The 15,756-nt window shown below is 50.0% G+C and overlaps 1 protein-coding gene across 1 annotated transcript in view; it reads right to left on the minus strand.

The window, feature by feature from the left end:
• MOV10L1 (Mov10 like RISC complex RNA helicase 1) overlaps positions 1-15,541 on the minus strand; it is a 49,419-nt gene extending 33,878 nt beyond the window's left edge. Inside the window, exons 1-6 of the mRNA XM_045554708.1 lie at positions 15,198-15,541; positions 12,952-13,095; positions 12,440-12,684; positions 11,808-11,940; positions 9,851-10,045; positions 6,949-7,063 (exon numbers count right to left, since the gene is read on the minus strand). Of these exons, the coding sequence (XP_045410664.1) occupies positions 6,949-7,063; positions 9,851-10,045; positions 11,808-11,940; positions 12,440-12,684; positions 12,952-13,095; positions 15,198-15,541 (1,176 nt within the window). The remainder of the gene's footprint in view (positions 1-6,948; positions 7,064-9,850; positions 10,046-11,807; positions 11,941-12,439; positions 12,685-12,951; positions 13,096-15,197) is intronic.
• Between the last annotated feature and the right edge of the window lie 215 nt (positions 15,542-15,756).

Genomic DNA, 15,756 nt, shown 5'->3' on the forward strand with positions numbered 1-15,756 from the left:
CACACGCAGAGTGACCTGGAGCCCAGGAGCTGGTTAAACCGATAAAGCCTCCTGCACATAAACATCAGAGCTGCAAATGCTCAGGTGGATCTTTCCCTCTGAGGTTCCACTGTGCTAACTCTTACGAATACATTCAGATGCCCAAATTTAACTAAATGCAAACACCATGACTTAAACAGAACTTTAAATATGTTTTATGTGGTTGAAAATTATAGCATTTCTTTAGATATTAAGTTCCTTTTATGCATCAAAAATTATTTAAAGATTCACCATATCTTTAAATTTTCCAAAATACAGCCAATGCCCAAGAGAGTGCCATGGGCAGACGTTTACCTTTCCGACAGGTGGGATGGGTTAGTCCAATGTTAACTCTTACTAAGAGAGTCCTCTCACCTCAATCACATAGGCGATGTATTCAATGACATGTCCGTTGTACTCTTGAGTTTTTAGAATCAGTTTATCACCTAGTTAAAAAATATATTACCGTGTGTAAAACTAACATAAAATCATAAATTCCTGTGCTGTGCTCTACCATAAAATCTAACACTGAGAACTTGGAATAAAACAAACATTACTGGGATCAAGTGCGTAACAATAATTAAGTGTGACAAAGAAACAGGCTTGATGTACTAAGGGTGCTGATCAAGTTTTTTTTTTTAGAGACAGGTCTGGTCTCAGTATGTTGCTCAGGCAGGTTTTCAGCTCCCTGGCTCAAGCGATCCTCTACCTTGGCCTCCCGAAGTGCTGGGATTATAGGCTGAACCACTGCGCCTTGCCTGCTCAGGTTTTAAGTGAAATTCTAACCCAAAGAAAAAGGAAAGAAAAGGAGATAACGTGATTGTAGCGTTCCCAGTTAGAAAATGAAATATGCTTTTCCCTAAGTGTGGTCTGTTAGTCTGTCCAGGAAAACATGCCCAATGAGGCACACACCTGCGTACAGAGAAGGTCTGCTTTCGGCCAACCCTGGGACCTCCAAAACCAGTAAGTCCCCATTCCTCTTCAGGGTAACACCACTCATGCTGTACTCTTTCAGTTCTATTTCTGCATGAATCTCCTCAAGCCACAGCAAAGTTGAAAACTTCTCCTTGTAATTTGACATGTTCAAAAGCTGGGAAAAAACCCCAAACAGTAGCAAGTTAGTGAGAGCAAAGCCACACATCAAATGTACCCACACCTAGGAAATCAGCGGCTCTGGAGTCAGGAAGTCCAAACTGCTCGCATTCCACAGACAGACCCCAGGTATGGTGGTGTGAGGTCAGGGTTTCCTGGGCCTTCAGCATCTGGGGCCTGCGGGGCTCTGGCTGGCAGCTCCCTCCGCGCTGCCCACGCCACTGCCCAGGCCACTGCCCTTGTCCTTTCTCAGGTCTTCTGAATTCATTCTGGAGAGGGCAGGGTTTGGCTTCTACAGACGTGAAAAAGTACAGAACTTCCAGGTCTGGCCAAGATGGAGCAAAAGGACCAGGTTTACCTTCCTACAGGAAATAATTTTAAAAACAATAGAGAAGTAGGAAACAATAGTTTAGGACAGTGACCCTGAGATTGGGGAAACAAGCCCATGACCACCCCGGCTGTGATCCAGACAGAGTCTCCAGGCCACAGCGCAGAGAACCCAGGGAGCCACGTGGTCCCTAGTTGGGAAGGAGCTGGAGGTCTGAGGTGGCCGGGGGAACTAAGTCCTGGGAAGAGAACAGCACAGAGTGGCCTGGAGAGCATCAGAGGATCCGCTCTGAACCATCAGCTCAGCCCTGAGCACACACACGAGAGGACGCTGCACCAGGAGACCCACCGGAGGGGGCAACCAGGGCCTCTCTCCTCGGGACATGTAGGCTGGGTGGCCCTGTGGCAGGGGCACCCTGTGCACTGCAGTCTGCGCAGCATCCCTGGTCTCTGCCCGCTGGATACTAGTAACACCCCCTCACCCAGTCGTGTCAACCAGAAGTGTCTGCTGCAGGGAAAACAGTCACTCAGTGAGAACCACCAGATTAGAGAGACTGTTCCCGGAGCTCACACGGGCCGAGGGAGGCGTGGTCCCCACCCGCCCAAGGAGGAAGACTGCAATAAAAGGGCACGATCCCCAGATCAAGTCACTCTAGTCCCACCTCGCGAAGCTTAAATGCCAGGCTTACATCTACCTACTTGTTTCTGTTTGTGGCCACACCACCCCGACACGGCCCATCTCATCTGTTTCTAAGTAGCTTAACTGCGTCCCAGAACAAAGCTCAAAAATATTTTTAGGGCAAAAAAATCCAGCACCCAACACAGTAAAATTCAGAATGTTTGCATCTAAACAAAATTACCAGGCACTGGATGAAAGAGAAAACTACAACCATGATGAGGAGAAAAAGCTACCAACACACTCAGAACCCAGAACCAGAATCAGGGAAGACACAGAAGCAGAGCTGGCAGACAGGGATGGGTGGACAGGGGCCAGGCGGAGGGATGGCAGGGCAGAGCAGAGACCAGGAAGGTATAAAAAGACCCAGTGGAACCTGGACAGATACAACTACAACATCTGACAGAAATACACTGGAGATCACACACTGCAAAGAAAAAAGTTAGCAGACTTGAAGACACAGCAATACAAACTATCCAAAACTCAACACAGAAGAAAGAAGACTGGAAAAAACGAGCAGCACATGCTGCCAGCCATGGGACAGCCTGCGGTGGCCTGACAGGACCCGGAAAGGCAGGGGAAGAGGGTGCACTCTTAGGACGTGATGGCTGGAAATTCCAGATTTGGGGAAAACTATATGCCCACACATCCAAGAATCCCAATAATCCTCAAGCACAATATGAAGAGAAAAACTAAACCACAGCATACTGTAAATTAAATTTCTTAAAACTAGTGATAAAGAGAAAAATCTTAAAAGCAGCTAGAAACAAATATACATTATGTGCAAAAGAACAAAGAATTAAAGCAAAAGAAGAAATCACAAGGGAAACTAGAAAATACTCAGAGGTGAATGAAAACAAAAGCATAACACACCAAGACTCATGCGTGCAGTGACAGGGGCGCTCTGAGGAGACCCGCGGCCATGAGCACTGCATAGAACTAGGGCAGGAAGAACACACCGAACTCAAAGCTCCCAGAGGGAAAGAAAGAAAGATTAGAGCAGAGATAAAAGAGAGAGCTACAGAGAAAACCAGAGAGATTTACAGGGAAAATCAATAAAACCAAAAGTTGGTTCTCTGAAAATGAAAAGATCAACAAAATCAACAAACTTTTAGCTATATTGACTAGAAGAAAAAGAGAAAAGACTCAAATTACTAAAATTATAAATGAAAAGTGAGGACATTACTACAGATTCCACTGAAAAAAAAGTATTATAACAGGGTATGCAAAGTTGTATACCAACACATAGATAAAATGGAAAAATTCCTAGAAACACCAAACCTACCAAGACTAAACCATGAAAAAATAGAAAATCTGAATAGATATGTAACTACTAAGGAGATTAAATTAGTAATCAAAAGCCTCCTGAGAAACAAAAGCCCTAGATCTAATGGCTTCATGGGTAAATTCTACCAAACACTTTAAGAATAACATCTCAATCTTTCCCAAACATTTCCAAAAAATTAAAGAGTAGGGAACACCCCCTGACTTATTGTATGAGGCCAGCACTACCCTGATACCCAAGCCAGACAAAGACACCACAGTTAAACAAAACTACAGACCAATATACCTTATGAATATAGGTGTAAAAATTCTCAACAAAATACTACCAAACCAAACCCAACAGTGCATCAAAAAGATAATTCACCGTGATCAAATGGGTTTCATTCCAGGGATGCAAGAATGGTTCAACATGTGCAAATCAATAAATGTGATATACCACATTAACAGAATTAAAAACAAAAACCGTATGATTATCTCAACAGATGCAGGAAAAGCATTCAATAAAATTTATTCAAAGGATTATGCACCATGAACAAGTGGGATTTATTTCTAGAATGCAAGGATGGTTCAACATACAAAAACTGATCAATGTAATACATTAACAAAATGAAGAAAAACAACCACATGATCATCTCCATTGATTCAGAAAAAGCATTTGAGAAAATTTAACACCCTTTCATGATAAACATTGAACTAGGAATACAAAAAAATTACCTCAATATGTAAAAGCCACATATGAAAAACTCACAGTACAGAACATACTCAATGGTGAAAGACTGAAAAGCTTTTCCTCTAAGATCAACAGCAGGGCAAAGATGCCTGCTCTCGCCACTTGTATTCAACATAGTACTGGAAGTCCTAGCCAGAGCAATTAGGCAAGAAAAAGAAAAGAAACATACCCAAATTGGAAAGGAAGAAGTAAAATTATCTCTGCTTACAGATGGAATGATTTTAGATGTAGAAAACCCTAGAGTCCACAAAAAACTGTTGGAATAAATTCAGCAAAGTAGCAGGATACAAAGTCAAAACACAAAATTATCTCCATTTGTAAACACTAACAGCGAATTATCTCAAAATATGAAAGCAATTCCGTTTATAATAGCATCAAAAAGAACAAAATACTTAGGAATTAATTTAACCCAAAGAAGTGAAAGACTTGTAAGGTGAAAATTATAAAACATTGCTTAAAGAAATTAAAGAAAACATAAATAAATGAAAACAATCTCATGTTTATGGACTGGAAGACTCAATATTGTTAAAATTTCCATACTACCCAAAGTGATCTACAGATTCAATACAATTCCCATCAAAATTCCAATGACTTTCCAAAAGTCATGGAAAAAGAAATTTGAAATTGAAAAAGTCATTTGAAAAAGAAATACAAAAGCCCCTTATAAAATTAGAAGAGCACAAATAGCCAAAAAAATCTTGCAAAAGAGCAAAGCTGGAAGACTCAAATTTTCTGATTTCAAAATTTCCTACAAAGCTACAGTAATCACACCACTGAGTGAGCCCAAAGTGAGCTACAGACCCTGGGGAACAATGACACAGCAGCGAAGATCCATCCAGTGTGTGAGAGTGTGTGTGCGAGATAGAGAGAGAGAGAGAGAGAGAGAGAGAGGGAGAGAGAGGGAGGGAGGGAGGGAGAATGTGTGTGTGAGTGTGTGTGTGATGGGAATGACACAGCAGCGGCTGCTGCGTGGGCATAAGTGGAACGTGACACTCAAACGGCTTAAGCCCGGGGAAAGAGATGAGAACTGAGGCTTCCCTCCAGCCTAGCAGACTGGGCTCCCCACTTTCCTGCCATTTCCTAAGCGGACAATTCAGGCATTTGCCCGAGAACTTACGGTGACCTGGGGACAGAGGACTGCCCGCCGCCCAGGATCCGGCAGTAATCAACCCCTGGACATGCCTCCTACTGTGCACTGGACTCGTGCTTCTGTCTGAAGAACCAACCAGGCACTGTCCCCAGCCAGGCTCCCAGAGCCACAGTGACGGTCAGACAAGCACAAACCGGACAGGGGTCAGATAGGAGCCACAAAGGCATGAGGAAAGAACAGAACTTTTACCTGAGAAAGGTGAGTCCTTTAAAATTATCAGGCCCAGCAAGACGTTAAAATAGTACCCTCCCTGAGCCAGCATTCATCTCTCGAAACTGCTTGCAATTGCCACAAGTAGCGGCAAATTAACCTAATAATGCTACACCAGACACTATAACCCAAGCCCTACAGCTTAACAATGCACAGCCAATTGCTAATCAATGTTCTCTCCGTAAACCAACCGGAATTCTGGATAAGCACTCTGTATCAGCCCACTCCCTGGGCATCTTTTTTGATTTAAAAACCTGCTTGTAACCAAGGCCAAACGGAGCTCACATTCAAGGTTACTTGGATCTGAGTCTCTAGGCGGCTGTCCTCACTCCTGTCCTCACTCTGGCTCAAGTAAACTCATTACACTGTGCCTCAGTTCTCTTCCTTTTAGGTCAACAGGCATCTGCCAGCATAAACAAGCTTTCCGTGAGACCCCCAGGTCACAGGCTGGACGACCCTGTGTCAGGCCACCCACCAGGTGAAGGGAGGATGCCACGTGCACCCCCCACCCCACATTCCCCCCGCACTCCCTGGTAGGGCAGGGCTGCCAGCACTCTGGTACTGGAACCCCAATTTAGCTGGAGGCTCTCAGAATACCTCCAAACCCTACAGGAAATGCCTTCCTGGAGATGGGCAATGTTTTTCCTCTGCCAAATCTAATAGACATTTTCCTTCCTGGACCTTCGTTCTCCAGCCACTGCACTGAGATGTGCCGTCCTTCACACAGGTGTGTGTGCAGGGCTCTCCCGTCCTGTCCCGTCCCCTGCCTGCAGCTCCAGCAGGGCCTGTCCTTGCCCTCAGCCCACACCCCACACCCCACACTCTTCGGGTGGTCCCACCCCTTCCCCTGGCCCTCGGCCTCCACGAGGACAGCGGACAGGCTTGGGCAAGGCCTCTGCGAACAAACACGTCCTCGTGTGTCACAACAAAGCAGCAGCACAGCGCAGGGGAGCTGAGGAGAGAATGTTCTGGCAAAGGCGGTCACCTGCAGGAGGCTGACCTCCCGGCCTTGCTCTCGACCTTCAGGAGGGGCCCGCGTTTCGCCACTAGCCGGTGCTGTGCCAGGTCTCATCCAGGGGGCCCTTCGTCTCTCAGCTCGTCTCCTCAGAGCACATTCCCGCCTGCTCTGAGCTGCAGTTCCGTCACGAGGAGAAAGCGGTCAAGAGGGCGGACGCCTCTCGCCCTTAACAAAGGCTGCCTGGTCTGGAGGAGAGAGGCTGGGCTGGTGGCAGAGGTGTCCCCGGGCCCCCTTCTGTCCCAGCCCTGGCGCACGACTGGGTAAGGCCTCCTGGCACTGCTGTGGGCACGGGAGAGGCGCCTCTCGCCTGAAACCCCAGTCACCTGTGTCGAAATCGAGCCCAGGTGAAGTCTGAACCCGAGAAGGGAGCCTCCCCATTTTGCCAGAGAACGACTCCAGCGTGGCGAGGAGGTAAATACTCCACCCAGCATAAGTTTTCCTACCTCGGCGAGTAACGGCTGAAAAGTCAGGATGTCAATTTTTTGCTCCACGCATTTTTTAAGTCTATCTGGTATCGGATACTGTGGAAGAAAGCTGGGAAGTTGTCGTCTTGAATTCCTTAAAAAATAAATTCTCAAGTTAAAAACAATTCTTAATTACCAGGCGTTTTATACTATACATCACATTTTTACTAAGCCTTTCCTGTTTTAGAAAGACCAAAGTTCATTCACTCACTGAAAATAACTGATATATGAATAACTGGCCTAAGTGAGCAGTTCGCACTTTTCTTTTAGCTTTGGGAGTCTTTCTCCCAGCGGCTCTCGCAGAGAAGTGTCTGCCAGCAGAGGCGGCTCAGCTGCCCTGGCTGCAGGAGGGCAGGGCTGGAGCCCCGGGAACCCCCTGGAACCAGCGAGTTTGTGAACGGCTGGCTTGAACCTTCTAACTAGCCAAACTCCTACCACTGCACTTTTAACACAGGACGTGAGTGCTGGACACTGTGCCCGCGCTACCACTGTGAGGACACATCTGGAGGTGGCTCTGCCTGGCTCCTGCCTTCCATTCGCTTTTCTTTTGCTTCTCAGCCGTAATTTCTCTGGGAAAATTCAGTTTCACTCTCAAGCTTCCACCTTTCCCTAGAAATGGCTGCTGGGGTCACCAAAATGCTGCCGCTAGGAGGACGAAGGACACCACTGCTGCTGGGCAAGTCCAACAGCACAAGAGGAATGACAGAAAGGAGGAAAATGGGAGAAGAGGCACCGGGAGAGGACAGGGAAGCTCGAAGCCAGAGGGAGGTCAGGTGCACCTGAACCCCGTGAGGAAGCACATCAGGCCCTTTCTCCGGGTCCCTCCTGACTCTGGTTTCTGTGTGTCCGAGTGGAGAGAGGGGAGAAGGCACCCAACCTCCTGTTCCTTCAGCTGTCACCGCACGTTTGGGTGCCTTTAGCTCAGCCCTACGGGAAGACGTGGAGGTGTCTTCTCCCCGAAGTCTGTGGCGAGAGTCACATCAGCACACGTGTGAAGTGCACGTGGAAGGCAGGGGGCACTCGGCAGTGGGGGTGACGTCTGGGTTGCTGATATGAGACACCGCACACTCAGGCAGGTGGCCTGACAGCCAGCCTAACCACGTGGCCAGGACAGCTGGAGTGACAAGACTGGACTCGGAGGGCCCCAGCACAGCCCTGCCAGGTGCACACACCCTCCTGCCGAAGACGGAGCAAGACCCAGAGCTGGAGCCACCTGGTGGGGTCCCAGCAGGACATGCAGGGCCTGTGAGGCCAGGGCCGGCTGAAGGCACCTGCGTGGGCAGCGCCAGACACCTGGCCTTCCAGCCAACCTGACTGGCAGGAAGCAGTGTCCTGGAGATGCCCCCGGGCAGTGACAATTCGTTAATGTTCAAAGGGAAATAACTGGGGTTAAAATCAAATGTGGTTGGTCTGTATTTTTTCCTCTTCTAGTTAAGCCAAATTACAACCAGAAAGCTGCTCGGTGCACCGCCACAGGAGAACCAGGACTCCCAAAGTCTCCTGACTCTGCTGCTTTGCAGCCCCGGTGCTTCCTGCCGCCTTTCTGGGCTCCGTCCCTACAGGACGCCCCTCCTCCTCCATGTGACCAGGATCATTCCTACTTGCGGAGCACCTGCTCTCCGTCAGGAAATTGTATTTGACATGCCTTTCCTCATTTAATTCCCAAACCCTGACATGCCTTTCCTCATTTAATTCCCAAACCCTGACATGCCTTTCCTCATTTAATTCCCAAACCCTGACATGCCTTTCCTCATTTAATTCCCAAACCCTGACATGCCTTTCCTCATTTAATTCCCAAACCCTGACATGCCTTTCCTCATTTAATTCCCAAACCCTGACATGCCTTTCCTCATTTAATTCCCAAACCCTGACATGCCTTTCCTCATTTAATTCCCAAACCCTGACATGCCTTTCCTCATTTAATTCTCAAATCTCAAGAGGTAGCAACTATCATTTTACAAATGCAAATAAGGGCTCAGAGAGGTTAAGACACTTGCCCAAGGTCACACAGCTTCCTACTGGTTGTGCTGTGATTCATACAGTCTAACTCCAAAGGTAAACAACCACACAATGTCCTCCTCTGCTAACAGATTTTTCCTTCAGCCTGCAATTTAGCAGACATCCATAATTCCTCAGCTTAAAGTGTTACTGGACCGACACGTGGTTTGAAATTCAGAGTTTTCCAACATTAGAGAAGTAAAACGTCTCACTCTCAGCGGGCTCCGGGCAGCACAGAGTTCACACCCACAGGTACTGCAGCTAATGGGTGACTGTCCAGTTCACGTGGGACAAAGTCACTGACCACCCTCACAGGTTGACAGGTTGGATTTTCTGGCACCAAACTTAAAAAAAAAAATCTGCTTTTCAGAGCTTTTTGGTTTTATAACTGCAGAAGAGAACATGTGGACCTGAGTACTTTCCAGAGACTACACCCCACTTAAAACCTGGGCAGCCACAGGTTCCCAGCCACAGGGCACTAGAGACCACATGCTGCTCTCCTCAACGTCACTCTTAAAGGGACCACATCTTCAACAGCCTTTAAGGGACCAAGCACTCCTGCTGCCACCACACGAGCTACACGGGAGGTGGCGGGAGCTGGGCACAAGCCCCATCCTGTTCAGAGAGTCGCCCTGACACCCGCCAGGGCAGAGTGGGCTGGGGGGTGCGGATCACCTCCCTCGGACTTCACACTGTCGCCGGGCAGCGGCAGAGACCACAAGGGTTCCCTGCAGATGCGTCCCCAGCCCCAAACACTGCGTGGAAGGAGGCGCAAACCCAGCTTTCCCTCCAGTGTCACCTCCCGACCACCACCCGCCAGCACTATCTGCTTCCCAGTAAGACAAAGCCGCCAGACCAAGAGCCACACACGCAGTTGCTGTACCTCTTCTGTGCGGTCACGACAACTGTAGTTTTTGTGGATGCTAATGCTTGAAAACTTTTAGGCTTTTTCCAAGAAAATGGCTCACGGACAGCTATCAGTGACTCCTCACCACTTATAACATTTGCTTCCAGGTATCGCCCGATTAGGAAATTGGAAAAACAGAGCAAAAGGAGTTCCTTGCAGCGGCCAGAATTTCTTGGGGAAAAAACAAAACAAAACAAAATGAAATTCAGTTTCAGTCATAAATAAGATAGGCAGATTCAACATCATTTCCCTTTCAGCATACAAGCAAAGTTGCGGGGCTTTTAAACAATGGTTCTCCTTTGTTTTTTTGTTGTTCGTTTTTTGAGACAGGGTCTTGCTCTGTCCCCAGGCCAGAGTGCAGTGGTGTCATCTCAGCTCACTGCACCCTCACACTCCTGGGCTCAAGTGATCCTCCTGCCTCCACCTCCCGCATAGCTGGGAATCCAGGCACATGTCACTCTGTCCCGATAATTTTTCTATTTTTTCGCAGAGACAGAGTGTCGCTATGTTGCTCAGGCCTGTCCTGAACTCTTGGCCTCAAGCAATCCTCTCACCTTGGCCTCCCGAAGTGCTGGGATTATAGGTGTGAGCCACCAAGCCTGGCCCATCCTTAGTTTGTAACAATTCTTTTTACAGAGAAAAGAGACTTTCTAAAATAACCAATGTAATATTTTCTCAAGATAAAAATTAAGCACCTAAAATAGCCTTTTCTGTAATTCTCAAACTTAAGAATAGGAAAAACATTTTCAATATTCTCAAGTTTAAATCAGAATTGTATAACATGACCAAAAATATTCACTATTTTTAACTTGCTTTCTGCCCAATTCCTTGCTGTGCTCTAGCTGAGGCTACTCTGTATATACTATGCTTGGCTCTCACAGCTTCTTTGCCTATTTCTAGGTTGTCATAATGTTAAAAAAAAAAATCATTTAAGCTGGCTGCATCTCACACAGCCAACTGAAGACTGCATACTTCTTTTTCCTTTTTTTTTTTTGAGACAGAGTCTTGCTCTGTAGCCTGGGCTAGAGTGCCATGGTGTCAGCCTAGATTACAGCAACCTCCAACTCATGGGCTCAAGTGATCCTCCTGCCTCAGACTCCTGAGTAGCTGGGACTACAGGTGAGCACCACCATGCCCAGCTAATTTTTCTATTTTTAGTAGAGACAGGGTCTCGCTCTTGCTCAGGTCTCGAACTCCTGACCTCAAGCAATCCTCCCTCCTTGGCCTCCCAGAGTGCTAGGATTACAGGAGTGAGCCACCATGCCTGGCCTAGACTACGTACTTAATTGTCACCCACAGTTTGATGTTTGATAGGCTTAAGGCAAGGCAGTGATTTAATCTCATTTAAGTATTTTTAAAAATTTACAATTAGCAAATGTGGAGGAGAAGTAAGAGGGCCTGGAGCCCAAATGCCCAGCTGGAAGTTGACCACACACTTTCAGGCAGCTCAAATAGTGGTGGGGACGTGGGGAGAGCCGGCAGAGGGACCAGCGACCTACAGGTCCCGGCTGGGTGGGACCAACCTGCGAGGGGGAGAAGAGGTGCCCTGGGGCAGGGGTGGGAGTGGACGGAGGCCTCAGGGCTCGTGAGGAAGGCAGTGAGGAGGAGCAGCCAGGACGGCCAAGGACAGAAGGGCTCAGAGCAGAGGGAGCTCACGCCTGAACACGCCTCACAGACACCCGTTTTCTCTGTGAAGTTGGGGGTCGGGTGCTGAGGCCACGTGGACGTCTCTGGGCCACAGCATCCATCGCGTCAAGTGGGCAAAGCTCATGTAGCCATTTTCTGACCAATGTTTTTTCTTATGATTTTGTCACATCAAAATGCTCGTGAGTACTTTTTATGACATCCAACCCAGGAGTGTCACAGATGAAACCTAAAAAGCAAATGTGCAAATGCACCCGCAGTGGCTCTTTCCAGACCTCCAGTCACGTACTTTGCGTCACACACAACCACCACGGAGGTCTTGCTCCCTGGAGGGACAAGCACCCCAGGCTCGGGCTCTGCCACCTGCTGCCTTGGTAGCGGGCCTCCTCGTCCTCCGCTTTCTCCTTCACAGGGACGGTCACCTGGGAAATGAAATTTAAATCCCAACTCAGACAAGAAAGCAAACTATCTCTCACAGTGCAGGCACGCCCAGTGGAAATGAGAAAACACACTCACACTCACACTCAAACGCACACTAAACACGGGGAAGCCTCCGGTGGTGGCTGACAAAAGATACAGAGACAAAGCAGCCAGAAGCGGGAGGGGTGGAGCAGCAGCCTGTCCACGCTGCGGGCGAAGCCCCGCACCACGCGGTCCCGGCGATGCCCCACAGCAATCCCCCGCCCCGTTTGGAAAGACCTGGGAAATGGCCACCACCTGAAGCACTTCTAGGTATCGGCCAAGCTATTTCCGTCCCTCTCCAGCCCCGAAACATCAAGAGGAGAAGGGCCCAAAACCAAAGAGCTCAGAGCAGGAAGTGCCACTGTGGCCGGGGTGTTCTGGCCACCGCACCCACCTCCGCCTGCAGCCCCAGGCTCCCTCGGCCCACCGACCTTGCGTGCTGAGAGCTGAAGTGTCTACCTGGGGAGACGTTTCCGTTGTCCACCACACGGCTCTCTGGCGTCGGACAGGTTTTGTTTTTTCGGTAGCTATTTAATGAATTAATATTTTCATCTGATAAATTCTTCTCCTTCTCAGGCAGAGAAACAAAAGATACTGCTGGGCCTGCTTGGGCTTCATCCAGCACCTGGAATCTGAACTGCCTGGCTTTATCCCAGCCAGCCATTCTGCAGCTGACTAAGCTTTGAGGAAGGTCTCCTTTATTCCTGGAGAAAGAAAATCAGCCATAAGTACAGACAGGATTTCTAAAGGTAAGATATTCAGTTAGCATGAAACACAAAATTCAGTCTAGGAAATGGTGACTGCAAATGCCTTTATAAATATAAATAAAATACATATTTTGGGGTAAAAATATTTGAAAGGATCTTCATAAAGGGAAAAAATGAGCAAAGTTGGTTCCACAGAAATTCTTAAAATCACAGTTTAAAGGCCACTAATATAACATTATTTAAACTTTTCAGTGGTAAACTTACTCAATCCAGATCACCATAGTTTTACTTCCTCCTTCCTTTAATGTCCCAAAATGTGTCATCTGTGTAACTTCAACACCCCCTTTGTCCTTCAGCAAAAGGGCTCCGCAGGGCTCCTCGGTTGCCTCACCAGCAGCCCCGGCATCTCTGCAAAAAGCCCGGAGAGAGGCGTCCCTGTGCAGGCCACAGCCCCGCCCGGCCCGAGGACAGACCGCAGCATGAGGGGCAGAGACTCCCACCCAACTACAGGGGGAGCTCAGCAGGCCCCGGCTTCCAGGAGGGTGGAAAATCATCTTAAACGAAGAAAATCGCAAACCCGTGAAGCTGGAGAAAAGGGGGCAACATGGGGCAGCCTGCAGGCTGTGCTCCCCACCCTACTGGCCCCCCACATTCTACACTGTCACCCCTCTTGTCTCCCAGGCTACAGGGGAGGGAGGCACAAAACTTACTAAACTTGCCTTCAGAAAGACTTTTGCTGCTTGGAAATATTTGAGATCAGATGAGAAGTTTCTCTTTGGAAAACGAGAAGCTTTTACTGCCCCCTCACAACGGACCGGTTTCCCTCTCTTTCTCCTGCTGACACTGCCGTGAAGCAGGCTCAGGTCTCCACGCTTTTGTCCCCAGCTCCCCCAGAAGGTTAGCCTGGCCCTGCAGTTCCGCTGGGAACACGGGGCCTCCAGGACAAGCCCTGCAAACCTGGCCCTGCCCACAACCCCGTGAGGTTCCCAGCGCACAGTGACGGTGGCCCCTGGGCTGGCACCTGCCCAGCCCTCTGTTCTCCACACGGGCCCACATGGCCAGGTGCTCAGGTAACCCCCTCCCTCAGGCCCCTGGGCCAGTGCAGGAGCACAGGGAGCAGTCAGACCCCGTCAGCTGACAGCGTCTGCTGGCAGATGGGGTGGGGGGGTGACTCTGAAGGAGGAAGGAAGTCACTGCCAGGTTTGTGACTCATCCACCCACAGAACAGACGGCTTAGTTCCTGGGAAGACCCCAGGAGGCTCGGGGTCTGGGCGGGCGGCAGAAGCTGCCTCTGCGTCATCTGCTTTGAGCTGGGTCAGACTCGGGGTCAGGGGTGCAGGGGAGCGGCCTGGCCCGCGTGGGGGCTGTGAGCCTGGCTTCCACCCGCAGCTTCTCCCCATGGTGGGGAGGCCTGAGCAGGGATGGAGGGCGCAGAAAGGCTGCTGGGCAGAAACAGGCCTTTTTTAAGCATTTCTGGCCTAAAGAGAAGAGTCAGGAAAGCGTGTGTTTAACGACACGGGCGCTTCCTTAAAGCGGCACGTGGCTCATGTGACTGCACCACCCGAGAATGCTGCAGTCTGGGCCCACGGCCACACCGGGGGGCCCTTGCTTCCCGGGTCCCCTGCAAGAAGGGGACTCGCAGCCTCTTCCCCATGCAGATGCAGGTCGGCACGCCTGGGCCTCTCTTGCCTCCTGGCAACACCAGGCTTGGCAGGTGGGGCTGAAGGCAGGACTCCTGTGGCCACTCAGTGCGGAGGGCAGGTGAGGGCCGTGCGTCTGGCTTCCCTGCCCCGAGCCACTCTCCAAAAGCAGAGCAGGGTCTCGCTGGGAAGGGGACCCAGGCACTGAGTGACCAAATGAGCGTCTGCCAGCAGGATGAGGGCTGGCTGCAGGATTCTTCCAGGCCAAGCCGTCCTGTGTCCTGCCCAGCAGCGCTGTTCTGGTGCCCCACCTGTCACTTGGGTCTCACACGGGCTGGCCGTCTGCACCCGGACACAGAGGTGGGTGAGGAAGGCAAATGCCTTCCCCACACAGAACCCACGTGCTACCAAGGGGGCGAGGCAACAATAGGATAAAGAAGGAAATGGTGAGCGGCTCACTGACGGTGAACGAGGAGGAGAAAAGGCAGGGGGAGAAGGGGGTCGGGGCTGCAGCTGCTGTGTGAACAGGGGGCTCAGGGAAGCCCCATCACGCTTCACGGACTCATGGGTAGGAGGCGTGGCCTTGCAGCCCAGATACAGCACATCGATAATTTTAATGTTCAATGTGTTTTTAAAAATGCCAAAATGTGAAGGAACAAAAGACATAAAAATCCACCGAAAATGCCAATCACCAACACAAGATAAGGACGAAGACAGACCCTTCAACACCACCTTCGGTCGACCTCCAGAGGGCTCCTAACCACTGACTCAGGACCTGCATGTCTCCTCTTCTGGCTTGTGAAAGTAACTCTCAGAATACATGTAAATCAAGCCTTTCCCTCCCAGAGAAGAAAGGCATTGTCTTATTACCGCCTTTGCACCGGGGTTATGCAAAGTGCTCTCCAGATGTAGCAGGACTGGCTGCTCTCCACCACCACGGCGTTGACGACGTCACCTCTCCGGGGGAAATACCCATCTGGCAGCTTCAGAGAGTCCAAGGAGAAGAAGATGCTGTCCTCCATCACCCCGTTCCTGCCACAGAGGCTGGAGATGCAGACCTGTGGGCACAGCGCCCAGACGTCACGGAACAGCACGTGCCGCAGGTGCCGGGCGAGCTCTGCAGGCACACCCCCCGTGTCAGCCCGCCCAGGCGCCCCACGGCTCAGACAAGGTTGGGTCCTGGGGGTGGAACCCTGCTCCCCAGAGAACCTCATCCACGGTGGGACACACGCAGGAACGGGCCCTGGCGCTAAGGCTGAGATGAGGGAAGGGGCCTTGTCGAGGGCTACATCACAGCCGCGCTGGAGCCCCTCATGCAAACACCCCCTCGCTCCCAGTCTCCTCTCCCCAAACCACATCAGCCTCCACCAGGAAGCTCACATCCCACCTCCCGCCCCACTTTCTCCACGGTTCTGACACACGCCTTTCC

The sequence above is a fragment of the Lemur catta genome, chromosome 6 (assembly GCF_020740605.2).
Source record: "Lemur catta isolate mLemCat1 chromosome 6, mLemCat1.pri, whole genome shotgun sequence".
In the NCBI taxonomy this organism is placed as follows: Eukaryota; Metazoa; Chordata; class Mammalia; order Primates; family Lemuridae; genus Lemur; species Lemur catta.